This window comes from Anabrus simplex, chromosome 7 (assembly GCF_040414725.1).
Source record: "Anabrus simplex isolate iqAnaSimp1 chromosome 7, ASM4041472v1, whole genome shotgun sequence".
NCBI lineage: Eukaryota > Metazoa > Arthropoda > Insecta > Orthoptera > Tettigoniidae > Anabrus > Anabrus simplex.
The window spans coordinates 174,179,333-174,193,910 of NC_090271.1; the positions used below are offsets into that span (position 1 = coordinate 174,179,333).

General features: G+C 38.6%; 1 protein-coding gene across 4 annotated transcripts in view; it reads right to left on the reverse strand.

Moving 5' to 3' along the window:
• The window catches only part of LOC136877431 (putative ATP-dependent RNA helicase TDRD12), an 821,384-nt gene that overhangs the window by 357,870 nt on the left and 448,936 nt on the right, over positions 1-14,578 (reverse strand). For all 4 annotated transcript variants that reach the window (XM_067151463.2, XM_067151464.2, XM_067151462.2 and 1 more), the window contains 2 exons: positions 8,301-8,449; positions 1,229-1,393 (listed from right to left, as the gene is read on the reverse strand). In XM_067151463.2, the coding sequence (XP_067007564.2) occupies positions 1,229-1,393; positions 8,301-8,449 (314 nt within the window). The remainder of the gene's footprint in view (positions 1-1,228; positions 1,394-8,300; positions 8,450-14,578) is intronic.

Below are 14,578 nucleotides of genomic sequence, written 5' to 3' on the forward strand. Positions count from 1 at the left end.
CGTACAACAAGTTTATATGGTCATGTATTAATCCGTTATCTAAAAAATCTTCATCAAACTCTCTAATAGCATTCTTACCATTCCACTATAAGGCACCTAAATACTGATGCTCATTCTTCTAAGAAGTGATGCTGATCTATTGAATATTTAGACCTCCCCAAAATACCATATAAGCTGAACATGCTCCAATGTCCTACAAATATAAAAAGGAATATTTAAATGCTATGACTTCAACAGACTACAATGCCATCCCCATATCAGATTTTCTCCATTTGACAGGATATGAGTAAGACAGTCCCATTGAAACTTCAAGACAAGTTCAACCAGTTCAGTTCCAAAATGTACCATAAGTTTGTATATATTATGTAAATTGTGTAAAAAATAGTTTTAAGAATAGTTCTAGCACAAGTTAATCTCCAATAAGTTGTAAAAATGTACAGATGATTTATTCCCACTTGCATCAAGCCGTTCTCTTCACCAACATTATGAAAGTTGACAGTCAATATATTTTTATTAAATGTGAACAAGAGTAGAGTGTCACATTCGAACTTAAAAGCATGGATGGCTTGATCACTCCATTGCACTGTTATATAAATAATATTGACTATGATTAATCCTAAAATAGCATCCACTCAGAGCTCTGACATGGAGATAGAATTAATGGCTGATGATGCCTGCAATGCTAGACGAAACATGTACCATACTCAAACTTAATGTAATGACATTGTAATAGTCATAAAGACTTAACCAGTATTGAATAGGTGGTTTCAATAAATCAATGTTTAACATTTAATAACTGAATTTCAATATGGTCAAAACGAAAATAATCACTTGTAATAATGTAACAAAAGGTTTTCATAATCACTGGCATTTCAGTCTGGTTGGAAAGCTGTTCACTTAAGTACTTCAGTATTGTTCTCCTAATGTTTGCATCCTTAAGTTTTGCAGCATCAAGTCTAGGACTGACAAAATTTTCATGAACTTTTAATTTCAGCATAATTTTGGTGACCAATGGATTATGATCCGATGAAACATCGGTACCAGGATAAGTCCACATGGCCTTAATGCAGTTTCTGAAAAAAGGTTAGTTGTACCACCTTGAGCATTTGCTTTAAATTTTTCCTGCTTGCATTTGGGTCTCCAAAATGTACTTTTTAACCAAGCAAAATGATTCTGAAATAAAGTAAGTTCAAAATTGAAATCACAACCAAAAATTTGATCATCTTACCTGTTGCTAATATTCTTGTAATAGCTGTTGAGTTTGAAGCAAATGCTGATGAATTGGTCTGGGATGGACTTGGTCTTTCCTTCCAAGTCAGTGTGTTCCAGTAAGCGAGCTGACATATTACAGGCATCATGAATATGCAGTACTTTCAGCTTAACAATACCATTCCTGCAAAAAGAGAAAAATAACATGGCACATATGACAAACCCAACCCCAAGAACAAAATAGAAAATAAAATGTCAGATGGGTTGGATCATACAGGCTATCCATAACAGTAAATCAACTAAAATTTACTTAGTTCAATTTAAAAAAAAAAACCTCACTGAGAAATTAAACAGCTGCATCGATTTTCAAAAATACTTTAATTCTTTAATTTAATTTTTGGTCCACTTGACGAGTAAATAAGATAGATTAATACAACATAGAACACAACATTTGTCTCATAGTAAAGTGGCACTTACAGAACTTGCACAACCTTAATTGGTTCTGAAGTGACTTGGTGCGAGTAAGGATAGGATTTGGCTCCCTTAAACCAAAAAAAAAAAAAAAAAAAAAAACCACCCGAGCTCGATAGCTGCAGTCGCTTAAGTGCGGCCAGTATCCAGTATTCGGGAGATAGTAGGTTCGAACCCCACTGTCGGCAGCCCTGAAAATGGTTTTCCGTGGTTTCCCATTTTCACACCAGGCAAATGCTGGGGCTGTACCTTAATTAAGGCCACGGCCGCTTCCTTCCCACTCCTAGCCCTTTCCTGTCCCATCGTCGCCGTAAGACCTATCTGTGTCCGTGCGACGTAAAACAACTAGCAAAAAAAAAAAAAAAAAAAAAAAAAAAAAAAAAAAAAAAAAAAAAAAAATCTTGAAATACAATTACTGCTTATCTCAGTTTCTTACAATATTCTCTATGTTGTTTTTGAGATACATTAAAAGTTAGTACAAAACAATCAGCGGGTTCAAAGTCAGCATAGAAGGATGATTGTGGTAGTCCATGTAGTCTCTGGAGTGAATTATATTGTGAGAGGATAGAACTAAACTTGTTTATCAAATATGGCAGTTTGGAACATAATTCCCACTACCCTCATCTTCATCAGAGTATGTATGTGAGATAAGGATTCATAAGCATTTGTGAACTAAAAGTGTAATGAAGTTATCACAGTGATTTGGCAAATTTGGATCACGTAGCTGACAGTTTGCATTCAGGAGATAGAGGGTTTGAAACTCATTGTTGGAAGACCTGAAAATAGTTTTCCATGGTTTCTCATTTTCATACGAGACAAATACAGAGTACTTGAAGTGGTTCTTTCGTAGTTTTAACCCTTTCCTATCTCATAGTCGCTATAAGACCTGTCTGTGCTGGTGCGGCATTAAACAAATATAACAGTGAGCATTTGACACAGTCTGTCAACTACAGTTCTGATATTCAGTTTAAGGACTCTAAGAAAAAACCTCATGAATATCTTGGTCATTGACAGTTGACACCCATATGTTGCAACTTTGGCATCAGTTTAGTCTAATTTGGAAACAGCTGACACATACACAGTACCAACTGCCAAGTTACCTGATAGTTACACAATCAATCATTAGTAACGTTTTTCTTTCTTTTTTAACATTAACATGTTTTGAGATGCTACTACAGTATTAACCCTCTTTTACACTTTTCAAGGGACCAAGGAATACTGGTGTAATAGGGGGAAAAGGTAAAAGGGGGGAAAATGTAAAAGGGGTGAAAGGGTAAATCGTGGGAAACAACTTGTACAGGTATATATAAAAATACTCTGGAAAAGGAGGTAAATGTTACACAAATGCATATTTTTAATTTATAGAGTATTTCAATCTCAATTGATTTACTGTTCTTACCTCAAATAAAGGTTCATGTAAATTAATTACTGTAATATATTAACTGTTGACTACACTGCGTCTGTAATTCTGCTCATCCTTCGCCCAGGAAAAGGTTAGTGGGTAAAAATTTGTGTAATATATTCTTTTAATATACAGCAGTTACTTTCTTAGAATGCCTATAGAATTATCTAAGATCCAATATTTTCTCTGAATGAAACATTTTAATTGCTACTATTGTAACCTGTATTTACAATATTAACACAAATTTATTCCAGATGGAAAATTACACAATCACTGCTTCCTACCAAAATAGTCCAGAATTGATCTCTGTTTACACTTTTTATTTCTTATGACCTCTATTTGCTTTTCAAGCTCATAAAGGTTATGAAAATTATTTTCGCCCCCCTCTACAGATCACAGAGGATACCTGTATAAAACATCCACTACTGGACTTGCATCATCACTGGCAGGCATCACTTCACTGTCTTCCTCTGCTTTATCACTGTCACTGGTGGGAGACTCGGCTGCTGTTCGCTCAGCAACCAACTCCCCCACACTTCTTTCCTCTGCAGTGATCACAGAATCATCTACCTGAAGAATATCTTCAGTAGGCCTCCTTCTCTTCCTCCTCCTTCTTCTGGCAGCTGAGATTCAGGACGATTCTTGAAAAATCCTGCTTTCAAGAAACAATTTAAGATGGTAGTCTGCTTCACGACTTTCCAAGACTTTGCAATGAAGTGAAACGCATCAAGGATTGAAACTTTAAATGATGATGGATCCTTTCCAGCATCCATAAGGAATAAAATTCGCTGCACCAGGTTCTTCCTATAAAGTGACTTAATGGAGTGATTAACCCCTGAATCCATAGGTTGTAGCTTGCTTGTGCAGTTAGCAGGCAGAAATTCTAACTGCACATTCCTCAAATTAAAATCCACGGAATGTGCAGGACAATGGCCGATGAAACGAAGGATCTTCCTGTTTTGCGCACCCATTTTTGAATCCAGAGCAATTAATTGCTGTCGGAAAAGATCTGAGGTCATCCAAGCTTTATGACTGGCATCGTAGGTAGTAGGTAATGATCGCACATTCTTGAAGCCAACGAGGCTTTTTAGATTTCCCTATCACATAGGGGTGGAGCTTCTCAGAGCCATCAGCATTGGCTCACAACATCACTGTGAGCCTCATCTTGCTGTTTCCCATCATGGCATTTATCTTCTTTAAATGCCAAAGTCTTGCTGGGCAACACACTCAAAAGCAGTCCAGTTTCATCTAAGTTAAAAATGTTCCTGACTTCGTAAGCCTTGGTCAGCTCCTGCAATCTTCTATCGATCCATTCTTCCACAGTTTCATCACTAACTGCATTAGATTCCCCACAAACAGTTTTATAGGTTAGATTATACCTTTTCCTAAATCGGACGACCCAGCCATTGGACGTGCTGAAATTTTTAATGCCAAGAATGTTTGCTACTTTAAGCACCTTTTCCCTTAGGAGCACACCAATTGGAATGCCTGAGGCTCTTGAAGTTTGAAACCACCTTTTTACAATTTTTTCCATTTTCTCATATTTGCAGTATGATGCATACTTCCTTTTCTTGGAGTCTGGTCCGCATTCTGAAGCACTTGATGTAATGCTTCCTCTGTTTTTCACAATTGTATTCAGTGTGGATACAGGAAACTGCAATTTGCGTGCCAATGAAACACGTGTTCTGCGGTACGAATCAACCTTTTCTAATATTCAACTTTCTCATCCATAGCAAAAGTTTTTCTTTCCTTCTTTTTTTCCATTATTAGCAGGAAAACAATAAAGCAATAACAAAGAAGGATTAACAAATACACACGAAGGGAAAGGAAGATTGCAGCAATTCACTTTGACCGCTTGACTCACATAACAAGAACAAAAAGCGTAACAAATAACAAAAATAAATGTGACGAATCAGCGACAATAACTTTAACAACTCCAACAACAAACGCAAGTGTAAAACAATAACCGTGAAATAACGAACTCGGTCAGGACAAATACTGAATCACTTGATAATGTCTCCTTCTTGTGGCTTATACTGTACTTAGCAATAAAGCAAACACCTGATATCTCCTTAATCATCATCATCATCATCATCATCATCATCATCATCATCATCATCATCTTCTTCTTCTTCTTCTTCTTCTTCTTCTTCTTCTTCTTCTTCTTCTTCTTCTCCTCCTTCTCCTTCTCCTCCTCCTCCTCCTCCTCCTCCTCCTCCTCCTGTGCGGTTCTGCTGGGCTCTGCATTTTGCATTACCCAGATACTGTATGTGCGGTATTATACATGTTTTTGATTTCTATTGGGTATTTGTTTACTTGCATTCAAAAGTCATAGGATTATGATGGAAAGTTTGTGTGTATGTGAGATTTAGAGAGTTAATTCAACTCATTGTCGGATTTGAAAATAAGGTTTAGGGCGTAAGAGAGGTAAATTAAAGGGTCCACCTTTTCAATACAAATAAATGTTATAATGGTTAAGTTACAACATGTTTACTTGGGACTAGTTTCAAAGCTATTTAGTGCCATCTTCAGCCAAAATGTGAGAAATAATCATAGGTACATACATTCATTTTTTTTTTTTGCTATGGGCTTTACGTCGCACCGACACAGATAGGTCTTATGGCGACGATGGGATGGGAAAGGCCTAGGAGTTGGAAGGAAGCGGCCATGGCCTTAATTAAGGTACAGCCCCAGCATTTGCCTGGTGTGAAAATGGGAAACCACGGAAAACCATCTTCAGGGCTGCCGATAGAGGGATTCGAACCTACTATCTCCCGGATGCAAGCTCACAGCCGCGCGCCTCTACGCGCACGGCCAACTCGCCCGGTTACATACATTCAAACATATACATTACACAAAATATTATAACATTATGCTTAAATAAGAGTAAAAAGGGGAAAAATAAAATAGTGAATAGACTTTCAATCACAAGTTCAGAACTTGACAGTCATTACCAAAACAACCCAATCTGATTGTACAAACACGAGTTAGAAACTCAACAGATATAATTTAAAAAATACATATAACACTTTAAAACTTTGCTTAAGTCCGAGATGAACTCGGTAGTCAAATTTGTTGTCTATTTCATTAAATGATATCACTTATTAACTAGGAGTATAATGAATATTTGCTCTGAGTATAGATTGTGTCGCCCTTTAACCAGAATTACAATATTCATTTTGCGCAAGATGTTCCTCTGAGAGCTTTGAAGTTAGTTTTACATCACAACTGTACTGTTGTGTGTGGTCTATTGTTTTTATGTTGTAATGTAACGTGTCAGGTGGAGACCAAGTTTTAAGCCAAGGTTTCTACGATGTTCGCAGTGTATAAAAGGGAGATATTTATACAAGTTGAAGCAGAAGCTTCTCCAGTCTGTCTTGGTAAACCAAGCTCCAACTGATGAGGGATTTCAAAAGATACACTATGTGATCAAAAGTATCCGGACACCCCCAAAAACATACATTTTTCCATCTTAGGTGCATTGTGCTGCCACCTACTGCCAGGTACTCCATAGCAGCAACCTCAGTAGTCATTCGACATAGTGAGAGAGCAGAATGGGGCTCCACAGAACTCACGGACTTCGAACGTGGTCAGGTGATTGGGTGTCACTTGTGTCAGAAGTCTTACGTGAGATTTCCACACTCCTAATCATCCCGAGGTCCACTGTTTCTGATGTGATAGTAAAGTGGAAACATGAAGGGGCACGTACAGCACAAAAGCCTACAGGCCGGCCTCATCGTCTGTTGACCGACAGAGACCACCGACAGTTGAAGAGGGTCGTCAGGTGTAATAGGCAGGCATCTATCCAGTCCATCACACAGGAATTCCAAACTGCATCAGGATCCACTCTAACTACTATGACAGTTCGGCGGGAGGTGAGAAAACTTGGATTTCATGGTCGAGCGGCTGCCCATAAGCCACACAGCACGCAGGTCAATGCCACATGACGCCTTGCTTGGTGTAAGGACGACTGGACTGGACACTGAACAGTGGAAAAACGTTGTATGGAATTACAACCCACGGTACACAATGTGTAGCGTGTGTAGTGCCAACAGTAAAATTCGGAGGTGGTGCAGTGAACGTCATCTGCCAGTGTGTGTAGTGCCAACAGTAAAATTCGGAGGCGGTGGTGTTATTGTGTGGTCGTGCTTTTCATGGAGGAGGCTTGCACTCCTTGTTATTTTGCGAGGCACTATCACAGCACAGGCCTACATTGATGCTTTAAGCACCTTCTTGCTTCCCACTGTTGAAGAGCACTTCGGGGATGGTGATTGCATCTTTCAACACGATCGAGCACCTGTTCATAATGCATGGCCCATGGCGAAGTGGTTACACAACAATAACATTCCTGTAATGGACTGGCCTGCACAGAGTCCTGACCTGAATCCTATAGAACACCTTTGGGATGTTTTGGAACGCCGACTTCGTGCCAGGCCTTACCAACCGACATCGCTACCTCTCCTGAGTGCAACGCTCCATGAAGAATGGGCTGCCATTCCCCAAGCAACCTTTCAGCACCTGATTGAATGTATGCCTGCAAGAGTGGAAGCTGTCATCAAGGCTAAAGGTGGGCCAAAACCATATTGAATTCCAGCATTACCAATGGAGGGCGCCACGAACTTGTACGTCATGTTCAGCCAGGATAACATAGTGTATCACAAAACAGAAGGAACCCTAACTGATACAAAGAGAGCCAGGACTTTTCGAAGAAAATGTTCTTCCTACCGCTGACGTTCCAGGTGCATTTGACTCCTCCTACATGCTGATATCACCTGAAAATAACTTTATTTCTCACTACATTTATCTTTGTGAGCCCTGCATACTTCTCACAATTCCTCTCCTTCGTAATCAAACTGTACCGTTGATAAATGTTCAAAATCTCCTGCAAACAATTAAAAGAACTTATTTTCAACTCACAATCTCCACATAAAGCCATCGCAATAGTACAACTAAATCTTCGTTTCCCCCCACAATAGCTTCAACCTCCATTTTCTCTGCTATAGTTTTGTATAATTTAATAGAACTTTGTGAGAGTTTGTTAGCAGTTGGTAATAGTTTGCAGCTCATAAATATGCTCCTATCGGCAATCCCATGAACTAAGCAGAGAACAGAAATAAAATAGCATCACCCTCCACCAAGCCTTTGTGTGCAATGAGTGGAGTGCCTTCACTCAGCTTGTGCCCCAACATCATCATCAACTATGTAAATGGATACTTACACGGGGAAGTTCTCCCTCGGACTGTCACTGTCAATCTTTATCATATGACGGTTTGGACATGTGCTTTTATCCCAACAATCTCCAAATGCTCGTATGTTATAGCACAGTGGAACATCACCCTTTTTGAGCTCTTTCTTCTTTTCTGCTTCCTATACAGATTAATAAATATTAAACATTACTATACTCAGTGTTAGGAGGAGCAGAAAAAGTAATATCATCAGCAAACTAAAATGATTAACCACAGAGAAAAGTTACATTGCATTAAGAATAATTTGATCAATAAAACATGGTTTATAAGGAATAATTCAAAAACATGATGTGAACAACAACTAGGAGATTTAATTTTCAAATAATCAAAATAAACAAATCAAAGTAGTTTCTCCAACAACAGTTATATATGTATATAAAAGCAATTGTTAAAATTTCCTAATTTTATTAGAGCAAAATGGAATGATATTCTCACTCCATACCACTCACAATGATCCTCAACTTCGTTCTCCAGTTTCATATCATTTATTTCCTACAGATTCCTATGAATATTGATCAGGGTGAATCTTTTCTTTTAAATACAGGCAGAATCTTCAAGACATTAGTATACTCTTTCCAGGGTTAGTTTCACGAAATCGCACAATCAACACAAGAAAGAAACTTCAAAGCAATCGATAAAAACCAATTAGATGACTAGAAAAAACAAAACATAAATTCTTATTATACACTGTTATGCCTTTCAATGTTCAGTATCCATGGCTCTGTAAATATACTAACAAGGGTACTGCGTGGGCTGGACAAGACTGGCTGCAATAAAACTTGATAGGATGATCAATTATAGCATCATAAACTAGTATAATCATTCTGCCACTAAAGGAAAATTAACATACATAAAAATAGGAATTTGTTGCTCTAATTTTAAATGGAACATGGTGCACTGAATTTATCCATATTGCAAAGAAACTTGGTAGGATGATCAGTGAAGATATCTAAACATTGCTACACACCTGCCATCGTTACATAGGCTATCCACAGTATGACAAAATGAGTGATTCTGGACAGGAAGCAAGAAGTATCCCTGTTTGTGGTAATAAAATAAATTTATAACATGCCCATTTATACTGTACTCACTCACTCACTCACTCACTCTGTAGGCTTCTGAGAGACATGAAGTTCGAATGCCGATCTCACAATCGTCTTCCATGCTTTTCGATCTTGAGCCTGCTCTTCCAAGTTATCAATTTGGAGGTTCCAGCACACCTTGTTGAGGTCCTTCTTCCAGGTGCTTCGGGGTCTTCCTGAAGGTCTTTTCCCATTAAGAGATCCCTTGTATAGATCTACTGGTGCTTTGTTATCCTGAATCCTCAGTACATGTACAGCCCAGCACAGTCTGTTGGATTCTACGTATCACACCCTTTATAGAGTGTTGTTGAGAGAGGGTGTAAATCTCATAATTAGATCCTTTCTGCCAGCTTTGAGAGACAGGATCGAACCATGGGCCAAATATTTTTCTATAAACTTTATTCTGAAAGACTTGCAACTGCTGCTGCTCTTTCTTGGTTATAATCCATGTCTCGGAACCATACAGAAGTACTGGTCGAATGATTGTATTGTTGATAGTCATTTTTGGATTCCTTGTTAAAAACTTGGAGCCTAATACAGGGCTCATAGAGTAAAATGCCTTATTTGCATTCTTAATTCCAGCTTGGTGTTCCTGTTGCCTTCGGTTTTGTTCATCGATTAATACACCAAGGAATTTAAACTCCTCTGGTCTTTTGAATATATAATGTGTGAGTTTTATCTGTTTTACATTTGTATAACATTTGTGCGCAGCACCATTACGAAGACGTTTAACTAACAACAGTTCTGCAGATGTGGTTTCAGTCAAGGATTCTAAATAGGCCATCAGTTTGTCCAGCTGCATTGTTGTCTCTCCATGAGCCATTGTTTCTTCTGATGGAGAGCCAGTTTCATATTCGAATTCACCATCAATGAATTAATAGTGCGTTGCATTCAGAAGAGCGTGGGTTCGTATTCCACATCGGTCGTCCTGGGAATGGTTTTCCACGGTTTCCATTCTCAATTCCAGGGACGGTACCTTTGATAGACCGTGGCCAAATTACTTCCAACTCCTGCCCTCAATTATCCTTGGTGGAAAAGACATTCAAGAAGAGTCAACGCCGTAAAAGAAATTCTGTACCAGTAAAATTATTTTATTATTTTCGTTCCGGATAAACCGGAGATTGGGATTAATGAGGGCCAGATAAACGAGGTTCTTGTGTACTTTTACTTTAAACAGTCTACCGAGTCAAACAATACTTCTCCAGCCAAGCACTTTCTATTCAACTTCAGACAGTTATTTCTATAAAATACTCACCAATATTAAACCCAACGAAATCGTAAAACTAAGTTATATATATATATTAAAACTTCTTCGTTGCAAAAATGAGCTTTTATTGTACACTGAAAATTTGGCTTCTGAAAAGGTATGATAGTAGTTCCCAGTCAGCTTTTTGTAGTTTTCTCCTATCTGGTATGCATTACTTATCAGAAAGTACTCTTGATGTAGTAACGATTTGAGAAGCCATTGTCCGGTCCCAAGTCCGGAATGAGAAAGGAGGAGGGTTTGCTGGTCTGGCACCCAGCTGTAAAATTGCCAACGCCGAGTGTTGGGCGGCGGGAAATAACCTGACTCCCTAAGGGGGCCAACGGCTTCGGGCGAATGAGCCCCTTTGGGTGGGGTGATGGTCCCCACAGTGGAGGAAATGCCACTGGAATCCATTATGCAGCGTCTGTTCTCTAGGTTAGGGGCGGCTGCACAAGGCGTCTGTACTCCAGAGGAGCGGCCTCATTATCACCTCACTGGATCACATCCAGAGTTGTAATTCGGGACCTAGTCCCACACAGGTGACACCTTGACAGTCAACCATGGAAGGTCTTTTAAGGAATACTCCACCGGCTGAACCAAGAGTTCAGAGAAGGCAGCATTCGGATACGGTGGGCTGCCACCTGAAAGATACCGTGAAGTCGGAGGCACGGAAATACCCCAGTACTACATACACGAATGAGACAAAATCAAGAATCAAACCAAAGCAGATAACATACTTCTCTACACACAACATAAACTCACTCATGCAAACCGGTAAACTAAAAGTGATCACCGACATAATGGACCAACACAAAATTCTTATCATGGGATTACAGGAAATTAGAAACACTGACCAGGATGCCTTGGAATCTCAAGGGTACAGACTTTATAAAGGTATACCCGGGAAGAGAGTGATGAAGAATGTCCCACAATTTGGAACAGGATTTTTGGTCAGCCTTAAAATAATAAACTCAGTTCAAGAATTCAGATCACAGTCTCCACGACTCTCAACGCTCACCTTAAAGGCATCTAATAAAATCTATACTATAATAAATGCCCATGCTCCCCCTAATGATAAAAACAACTCCTCAAAAGACCAGGAGGAAACAGGAGAATTTTGGGACCTATTGGACCAGACCATAGATAACATCCCCAAACACCATATAAAATTATTAATAGGCGACTTCAACGCTCAACTAGGCAGAGAAAGAAAATACCGTGACATCATCGGAAAATGGCCAGCACACAAGAAAACAAATAAAAATGGAGAGAGACTAGTTGACCTGTGTAGAAACCATAATTTAATCTCAAAATCTACATGTTTTAAGAGGAAACCTCAAAAACTCAAAACATGGAAACACCCTGACTACACTAAAGGAGAATGGCAACTGGACCACGTCTGCATGGACAAATACCACCACAAAGAGATCTATAACGTCAAAGTCCTCCGAGGAATAGACACAGGTTCAGATCACTACGTAGTTAAAATTAAAATTAAACTCACTCCCCAGAGGAGACAACAAAAGCAAGCCCTTAAAACTAAAAGAAAAATAGATCCTACCCAGCTAATCAACAACAAAAATTACCAGAAAGCAACTGAAAAAATAAAAATCACAGACAAACTTGAAGACTTAGTACACAACCTTAAACAAATTGCAGAAGACCTAGCTCCAATTAAACCACGTAAAAAACACCAATGGTGGAACAGTGAATGTGATGAAACAGTGGAGAAAAGACATCAGGCATGGCTATTACATCAGTCCCAAAAGACAGAAATATCCTATCAAAAGCTAGTAAAACAGAGAAAAGAAACTACCCAAGTCTTAAGAAGAATAAAAAGACAACATCATAAGGACACCCTGCAGTTAATTGAAGAACAGTTCAGTAAAACTAAATCAAGGGACTACTACAAAACCTTCAGAAAGCAGCTCCAAAAATATGAACCCCCGACCCTACTGATGAAGGATGAAGATGGTAAGCTGGCCCATAACAATAAAGACAATGCAGAAATTCTGGCTAAACATTTCAACAAGCTTTTAAATTGTGAGGAACCTACAGAACTCCTTCATTTGGACACCAACACCCCGATAAAAACATCACCAGAAAACATCAATCCCCCCACAATAAAGGAAGTCTACCAAGCTCTGAATAAATTAAAAAACTACAAAGCGCCAGGAGAAGATCAGACCTTTGCGGAAATCTGGAAATATGCAGGAACCTCAGCAAAAGTTGCCCTCCATCAACAACTTGTCTCTATCTGGATTAAAGAAGAACTACCAGAACACTGGACAACAGCCCTCATTCATCCTCTGCACAAAAAAGGGGACAAAACCGACCCTAATAACTACAGGGGAATCTCTCTCCTAGACATAACATACAAAATATTTTCAATAATCATCCTTAATAGGATAAGTTTACAACTTGAGAAAGAACTAGGAGAATATCAAGGAGGTTTCAGACCCTGGAGGAGCTGTCCTGATCAGATCATGAGTCTTAAGTTGATAATGGACTATAACAGGAGAAGAAACAGAGATATGGTGATAACATTTGTAGATTTCAAGAAAGCTTATGATTGCATCCATAGAGAATCTCTGTTTAAAATTTTAAGACACCTTGGACTACACCCCAAATTAATAAACATGATAAAATTGACTCTCACCAATACCAAGTCAAAAGTGAAGTTTAGGGGGGAAACATCAGAGACATTTGAAATTAAAACTGGACTACGGCAGGGAGATGGGCTCTCACCACTATTATTTAACTGTGCTCTAGAAATGGTAATGAGGGAATGGTTTAGAAAATCTCCCCCCAAAATAAAGATTGGCCGAAAAATCAAAACAAATTGCCTGGGTTTTGCTGACGATTTAGCATTACTAGCAGTGGACATAAAAGAAGCAAAAACCCAGATATCAGAACTTCAAAACATTGCAAATAAAATTGGCCTCAAAATATCATTTGAAAAAACAGAAATTATGCCCCAAAAACCAACACAGCTAAAAGAAGTCACCATAAATGGTAATAAAATCAAACTAGTAACTCAGTTTAAATATCTTGGAGAAGTAATAACACATAACTTAAATGAAAAAATCTCAATCCAAGTAAGAACAAATAGATTAGCTAAAGCACAAAAATTAACATGGGATATCTACAAAAAGAAATGTCTATCAATAAATACAAAAATAAAACACTACAACACAGTTATAAAACCGGAAGCTACATATGCAGCAGAAACACTCTTTTACCTGAATAAACAATCAAAGACTGACAGACTTCAGAAAATTGAAAGGAGGATTGGAAGAACCTGTATCAACAAAAAATATCAGAAAGATGGACAGTGGCGGTTAATACCTAACAAAGTCGTGTACAAAGAGCTAGAACCCATTACAGATACTATGCGTAAGAGGAGACTGGGATTCTTTGGACATATCATGAGGATGCAGGACTCGAGACTTCTGAAACAACTAGTACAACACAATCTCGTCTCAAAAAATACCACAACAGGATGTAAATGGATCAGAGAAGTGAGAGAGGATCTGAAGGAAATAGGCCTTACAACAGAAGACACCAAAAATAAGATAAAATTGAATACAAAACTCAAGAATACAAACCTCCGCTTTACCCTTACACAAAACAAACCAACAACACGCACATTTTCAATTGAGGAAAGGGCACGAAGATCGGAGCGTCTGAAGAAGTACTGGGAGGACCGCAAAGCCCGAACAATCCCTTCAAAGAGACCTGAACGACGGACTGACTAAAGTGATCCTATGTGGTCATAAAAGAAGAAGAAGAAGAAGACGGCGGCCTAGTTAGTAACATGCAGCAAATTGCAGAAGAATCGGCCCCAATAAAGCCTCATAAAAAACAACAGTGGTGGAATAATGAATGTGATGATATGCTTGAGAAAAGACAGAAAGTGTAG